Below are 7,777 nucleotides of genomic sequence, written 5' to 3'. Positions count from 1 at the left end.
GTACTTCCTCCTTGGAGGTGGGAGACATTTCTCTCTCTCTGCCACTCCCTGGCAGACATTGCAGCTGACAAGACACATGGAACTACCCTAGGGCCCTGAGCCTGACAAGCCACATGGGTGCAACCAGACCTCTGAAGCCAGAGAAGCCACAGAGAGACCCCTGGAACTAAGCACACCAAATTGCAAAATGTCCTGGAAATAGTAGATTATCAGCTGGATTACACAAGTTTCAAGTTTATGTACCATGTTAGTTTTGTATATTCGGAAAGCCAGTGTGCCAAATTTAATACAAAACTAATCTCCCTTAATTAATAAAAGATTATGTTGTGTTTAGAATACAGAATACAAAGGAGAGTACTGGGCAGAACATCCCACAATTAAAATTTTTTGGGAAGTATTTCACGAATTACCATTGGAAAAGAAAAAACAGTTTCTGTGTAAGTATTCTTGACTAGTTCTATATGTTATTGAGAATGGAATCTAATTCCTACATAATAGTAATTTCATGGATCCATTTTCATGTATTTTTAATATTATTCCATGGCACTGATTATAGTCAAGATAATTTTTTAGCATAGCTAATCTACATTCTTTTTTTTTTTTTTTGCTTAATCTACATTCTTTATTACGTGTTTATTTCCAAAGTTACTTTGCCTCCAAAATAGCATTGCTTCTTTCAAATAAAAAACAAACTATGGCAGATTAGGGGCCAGTTCAGTGTCCCTCAGACCTGTTGGAGGGCCAGACTATAGTTTAAAAAAAAACTATGAACAAATTCCTATGCACACTGCACATATCTTAATTTGAAGTGAAAAACAAAACAGGGCAAAAACACCCAGCGGGCTGGATAAATGTCCTCGGCAGGGCGCATGTGGCCCACAGGCCATAGTGTGAGGACCCCTGCTTTAGAGTTATATAACTGTGTGTTCTTTGCTCCAGCATCGGAAAATGGAAAATTTCTATAGAAGGCAGAACTTTCTCTTCCAGGTCATAGCTCCCTCATTTATAATCTAGTATTTGTGTCGTTGATCTATTGAAATGACTTCTCTTAAAGGTATTCTGAGTTTTTTAATCTAAATCTCTGATGCTATTCCTGATGTTAATAAATATTTAGCAGTGTCTTTTTGAGAATTGATAAGAAGTTTTAAATTACTTTGCATATGAATATCAATATTGGCAAGTCAATATTCTTTGAAAGTGATTTGCCTCTTGGCTGCCCATTAAAAGAATTTTTTTAAACCTATACAGAAGCATTAAAAACTGCATATTTGTATTTTTAACTTGAAACCCATTCCCAGAATAGTTGCCAAAATTTTTTCACGATTAACAGTCATTCATTTAAAGTTGTTAACCACCTCCTGTGTGCCAGTTTTCAGATTATGCTTTTTAAGGGGAAATCTTATTTGCATGTTAATAGTATGTCTCGAAAATCTTGTCTACTAAATAACAGCATTTGGTATTGTTTTGAGAAAACGATTGACTTGTTTTTTTCTGGCAGTGTTCTTGACAGGGAGTGATCGCATCCCTATTCTTGGCATGAAGAGTCTGAAACTAGTCATTCAGCCAACGGGAGGTGGTGACGACTATCTCCCAGTTTCCCACACGTGTTTTAATCTTCTGGATCTTCCAAAATACACAGAAAAAGAAACTCTGCGATCTAAACTGATTCAAGCTATTGATCACAATGAAGGCTTCAGTTTAATATAACTTTGGAATTATTGTAACTATTGAGTTTAGTGCAAAAGCATTAAACTATTTGTGTTATTCTTGTGGTAATGAATTCAACAAGGTGACAGAGGTACTATTATAATTCTTACTTGCAAAATGTTTAATGCTATTCACAAGTCAAAAATTCCTAAAGGAAAATGCATAAACTGTCAATATCAATGTTATTGTACAGAACATGGATTCTTTTGCCATCTTCCAATAAATATCTAAGTTGTGAATACATTAAAGTTTTACAAACTGAATTTTAAGAGTTTGCATATTTCAAAAATGATTGGTGTGTGAGTGCATGGGAATATTGCTTAGTTTTTCTTCAATCACTGGGTGAAAAACCTTTAACTTTGGCCTGCAATAATAGCATTTTGATTATTTTTTTCTCACTTTGTAAATAATGTTAAGTTTTGTAATAAAATAGTTATGTTCTGATACCAGTACAGTTTCTATGGTTGTGATTGAACTGATCTGACTTTCTAAAGGAAAAAAGTCATACTGAAAAAAGCCTAGGTAAGCATGAGAAGAAATGGCTTGTAGTTCTTTACTCTCTTGTAAACAATGAGATCCTACTCTTGGGAGGTTATTTATCCAAAAGCTTAATGATTTAGTAGTGGGAAGACTTTATGCTACATATCCCAGGAATAGAAACATTTGCTACTATGAGAACCAATCATGGGTCTACCTTTCAAAATGATGGATACTTCAGGTTAGCAGTCGGTCACAGTTTCTACAATTCTTTAGAACTCTCTTTGCATTTTTATGGTCCTGAGTCCTAGTTATCACATTCTATTGTAAAAGTGAGTTGTGACTTTCGGCTGTAATGCAAGTATTTTTAGATTTTTTTAAATGCCATGAAAATGGTTTAATAAAGATTTGTTGGTTTAACATATTAACTTCCATTTTAAATATGTTCCATTGTAAGACCCTAGAACATTTGTAATTACCTGTTTCCATTTCCATAGAAATTTATTTTGGTCTGGGTGCTACCCCAAACCTCAGTGAGGTGCTATATAATATGCAAAATGTAACTGCGAGGCCAAAGGCTTCCAGGTAAAAGATTATGTTCCTGTACTTTTTAGTTTTAAAAAATGTAAAACAGGTGTTATGTAGATGTTGTGTTTTTTCATGAGTAACTTTAATGTGCTCTGAAGCTGATCTCCAGACAGATATTTTAACAAGGAGCAACCCAATACAAGATTTGAATATTACTGACAATCTTTTCCTTCTCCTGTTGCTAGATTACGATGCAGTAGCATTAAGAGCAATATCCATGATCGAAGGCTAAATAGTAAAGACATTTTGAACTGTCATGTTTTATTACAGTAACAATATCATGCTGAATATCCTAAATTGTTGAGTTGGTCGGCAAGACATTCAGGGGCTGCAGATCCCATTTTAATTTCGTAGTAATGCTCCTAGATTTTTTTGTTGTGTAAACCTTCTTAGCAGGCATTTCCAGGGAGAGATACACAAATTTTTTGAGCCCTCTACCCATAGGGCACCCACCAAAAAAATTTTTGGTAGTAATTTTATCCAATAGCTATTGTCCGGACTGATGTAAAAGGCAATAGAACCAGCACTGTGACCTCCTCCCTGGGGGACAGACAACCGAAAAGTGGATGGAGGGAGACGTCGGACAGGGCAAGATATGACAAAATACCCATTTATAAACTATCAAGGGTTCATGCGGGATGGGGGAGCGGGGAGGGAGGGGAAAAATTAGGACCCAATGTCGAGGGTTTAAATGGAGAGAAAATGTTTTGAGAAACGATGTACAAATGCGCTTTACACAATTGATGTGTGTATGGATTGGGATAACAGTTGTATGAGCCCCTAATAAAATGTTAAAAAAGAAAAGAAAAAAAAATAGTACAAGGGTAAAAAAAAACAAACAAAAAAAACCCGAATGCAGCTCTAGATTGGACTAGTTAGCTTTCTCAGGTTCCAATCTTAAGGATCAGTTCACATAGCCTATCCACTTTAAGGCAGAGTAAGCTCCATCTGTCAAATGTTCCTGCTTTTATGTATTTTGATCATCCAAAATGAATTATTTTCTTTCTTTACTAAAGTTCCCTATTTCATTAGGTATCCACTCCTTGCCATTATTTGCTTATAGGACCCAATTCACCTAATCAGTGAATTTCTGGAGGTAAATTTGGAAAAAGGTGGTTTATTTCCATATGGCTCAGTCTACCTATCTGGAATGGCCTCCAAACCTGAGTTAGAAGCAAACTCTCTTTTCCAGCTAACAGTGGCTCTTAACACTATATTTTAATTACCTGAGGGCATATTTTCATACTATACCACAGCCCCACCTTAGATGCAACTGTCTCTTTTAAGAGGTTAAATCTCAGGTCACTTGCACTCAAACTCCCTAGGTAATCTTTTAAATTTCTGTTGAGCATTTTTAGAGGACAGTTCAGTGTACACTTTAAGATTACAGGTCTAAATGAAACTTACCAATAAAATTAGGAAATGATGTAAAGGGCTTAAAGTACCGTATATACTAGTATATTTCAGCACATTTTTAATGCCATTTTTTGTGGTAAAATTAGGTGCTTCAGCTGACATTCAGGGCAGCTTATATTTGAGTGTATATGGTACATGATTTTTTATGTGCTTCTAAAAGTGCCAAACCAACTGCCATTGATTGGGGTATTAGTAAAATATATGTACAATGAAGGTGTTATATTTTTTAAAATTATGCATCACCTGAGGTAGGAACTCCCTTTTCCAATGTGTGCTCCTAGAATCTCACTGTGACTCATTTGTGTAACATCACAGCATAAGGTTTTACAGGAACTGTTTCAAAGCGCAAACAGGGCATACAGAGGGCCAGTGTCAGGGAGGCAGAAACCTGGGAGCAGGGAATTGCCAATTAATGCCTTATCCAAGTACTTGGTTCCTAACATTGTTACAAGTGCCTTGCAGGTTCTTCTCCCAGGTGTCGATAGTCGTCCACTATGATCTTAGATGTAGTGCCAAAGAGTAATCCTCACAGCTAACCTGACCTTTGTAGTGCAGGTTCTTACAAAACTTGTGTATGAATGTTACAAAGTCCTGTGGTAAGGCTAAAGTAACTAACTGAACAAATGTCCACATGTGTACTTAGAATCAAACCCATGGCCTGCCATAAACTCAATTCCAACTACAAGGTGACTTTGTGTAAAGAATTGTGCACCATAATAGGTTTTCAATGGCTTTTTTTTTTCTTCCCAGAACTAGATCAGACTTTTATTCTGAGGTACGAGTGGACCCCAACCACCAACCTTTCCGTTCAGTCAAGCATGTTAACAGCTTGCACTACTGCACTACCCAGGGTCTTCAAGTACTGAGAAGAAAGAATGCAAGACAGCCCCTCAAGGTTGTGCAAATTCTTCTCGCCCCCCCCCCCAATTTATGTAAGTTAACAGAACAGAAGTCAAATGACAATTTTAATATACTTTAAAACAGTGTACAAGTATAAAACACTGGTTTTGTATTTCAAAAGTTGGAGGAAGATATTCAGTCATTAAACAGTCTACAAAACATATGCCGTAGATTACATAAAAGACTATGTACAATATAAAAAGAGCTGAAAACAGTCTCCACTGTAAAAATAATTTAAAACAAATTTTTCAATTTAAAATATCATCTATAGCACAAACACATATCATGCATATGGAAAACTAAATATACTGCATTCTTTAGTGTAGCCAAATAGATTGAGACATCTTTTACATAGGAAAATGGCCATTCAGTACAATTTCTTTATAGGAATGGACCTAGCTGGGGGGTTTTAGGCTTTAAAGAACAGCTGTATTTCCAACCCTTTTTTTATTCTAATAAATAGTAAAGCAATGTATGAGTAGTCTAGTTTGGGGATGTTGGAAACAAGATCAGGAAAATAAATGCCAGCTGTGCAATTATATATGGTATGAATGCTGTTAAAAGGCTAGACACTTATGCAGCTGAGAAAGTTGACCTCCAGTTTTAAGGCAGGCTAAGCTTTTAAATAAACATATAGGAATTAGCTTCATACATTAACTATTTTGCTAACAGACGTTACTTCATGTTCATCTCCATAATACTAAGCTAGTAGTTTGGTGTTTACGACACCAAATTCTCCCAATAGGAGCCGTGCAGTGTGTCTCCAAAGGGACATGTACTTTCTGGCTGTTATAATTAACATATACTTTGGAATTTTAACTCAGGGCCTGTTGCTCTCATTAATAAAAAGAAAAACAGTCCAAAATATTACACATTCCCCAGTAGAAGTACCATTATTACAAATTCAGAAAGGTTTTTGCATATTCACATCTTGGCAGTTTAATACTTTTGGAAAAGGACCAGTTCAGGTTCTACCACAGTGATAAGTATTTAAACAATGAAAAATATTCTCAAAGCTAAGGGGATTTCAAGCAGGCAGTATTGTTTCTAAAGCAACTGAAACATTTCCAAAGCATTTTTCAGTTTTATGAGCCAATGTAGACATCACTACATGTCTTCAGGAGCCACCAAAGCCATCTTCCTTTGAATATAATATTCCTGGAGCTCTTAGCACTGTTTTCTGAAAAGCAAGCACCAAGCCCTACTTCAAAGACAATTGCATGTTCTCCCATATATCGCAAACTCACTTTTACTCACATTGCATGTATGTCACTTGAGATTTTTAAAAAGTTAGCTGCCACAAGTTTTGGAAAATGCCAGTGTTTAAAAATGGGTAATTGTGCTAAAGAACCAGAAGTTTAGCAGAACAGAGATTTAAGGATGTTAAACTGTTTGACGTTACAAAGGAAAGTGTGAAAACACCATTCTTTGGTCTAGATAAAGCTGTTCCCTTCACATTAATTTTAACATTCCAATGGCTTTTTGAAAACTTTAAAATGTTGAAAATCACTAGGTAAAAACAAAATTATATATACATATGGATGTATCACACAAAGGAACTTTTACAAAAGAATGTGAACATCTTGACCAAGAGCTGATTAAAGATACTTAGTACCTTTAAGGCAAAAAAAAAAAAAAAGTTAGTGTTGAGTGTACAAATATAGAAATAATGAAATTATCCATGAAGAAACAACCTATTATCTGTCTATAAATATTACATCTTTCTGGTTTCCTTGCTCTATTGAGTTCACAAGTAAACATTCATTTTGACATGCTAAAGTTCCTAATGCTGGTAGAACAATTCTTGTACCTAGTACTACTATTACATTATGATTTGGTTGATGAATAGTTAATGTCCGCTGCTTCCTGTTTCACAGATAAAGCTTCATTAATGGCCTCTTGATCACTTCCATCAGTCCCAAATCCAGGTCCTCCGGGTCTTTCTGAAACATCAACATCATCTTCCAATCCATTGTAGAATTCTTCAATCTCACTTTCATCCTCCAAGGGCTCTTCTAAACTTGGGCTGTGGCACGTTCCACTATCACTGTTACTGCCGCAAGAACTAGAGGATAGGACATCATCTTCAGAATCTGAATATACCTCTGCGCCATGGAAAATATAACGATTTGGTGGTAAAAACAGATACTGATTACCTGAAAAACGGGAAAAGAGGAGTTATTTTCAGTTTTGTAAAACTAAAATTACGGTCACCTGGGTAGCCTATTAAGTGTAATTTTCAACTGTTCTGGATTACATTACTAGATGTCTTAAGTATCATTACCACATCTCATTACTAGTGTTTTGGGTTCTTATTTCTCAGATCATAGTCCTAAACACACCTGACTAGATTTATAAACATGGGCAATTGTTTCTGCTTCAATTTCCTCATCTAGAAAGATAGGAAGAAATGTAGAAAACTGTTCTTCAGTAAAGTTATTTAAACAAATTCTTTTAAAGACTATGAGAAAAATTCATGTTCTTTATAGATATCCTTAAGGCATTTACTATAAATGTTTTTATTTAACCTTTTCCTCTACCTAGTTTAAACCTAAAGTGAGGATTGTCCATCTGTGATGCGATGTGTGGTCTGGGACACCGAACATCACCTGGGAAGCATACTCTTTTAGATTCTCAGATCCTACCACCCACCTTCTTAGAAGGGTATCTGCATTTTTTCCCAAGAGTC

The 7,777-nt window shown here is 35.7% G+C and overlaps 2 protein-coding genes across 2 annotated transcripts in view; one reads left to right on the top strand and one right to left on the bottom strand.

The window, feature by feature from the left end:
* The window catches only part of HERC4 (HECT and RLD domain containing E3 ubiquitin protein ligase 4), a 134,871-nt gene extending 132,715 nt beyond the window's left edge, over nt 1–2,156 (top strand). Inside the window, exons 23-24 of the mRNA XM_004701380.2 lie at nt 335–437; nt 1,499–2,156. Of these exons, the coding sequence (XP_004701437.1) occupies nt 335–437; nt 1,499–1,707 (312 nt within the window). The 3' untranslated portion in view covers nt 1,708–2,156. The remainder of the gene's footprint in view (nt 1–334; nt 438–1,498) is intronic.
* Nucleotides 2,157–5,140: 2,984 nt separating this feature from the next.
* The window catches only part of SIRT1 (sirtuin 1), a 36,062-nt gene continuing 33,425 nt past the window's right edge, over nt 5,141–7,777 (bottom strand). The window contains exon 9 of the mRNA XM_004701124.2: nt 5,141–7,244. Within this exon, the coding sequence (XP_004701181.2) occupies nt 6,916–7,244 (329 nt within the window). The 3' untranslated portion in view covers nt 5,141–6,915. The remainder of the gene's footprint in view (nt 7,245–7,777) is intronic.

Source organism: Echinops telfairi, unplaced genomic scaffold, assembly GCF_000313985.2.
Source record: "Echinops telfairi isolate 266 unplaced genomic scaffold, ASM31398v2 ScPeMD7_70;HRSCAF=299, whole genome shotgun sequence".
NCBI classification, from domain to species: Eukaryota; Metazoa; Chordata; class Mammalia; order Afrosoricida; family Tenrecidae; genus Echinops; species Echinops telfairi.
Note: the sequence above shows the minus strand (reverse complement) of the source record. Positions and strands in the feature narration are given on the sequence as shown.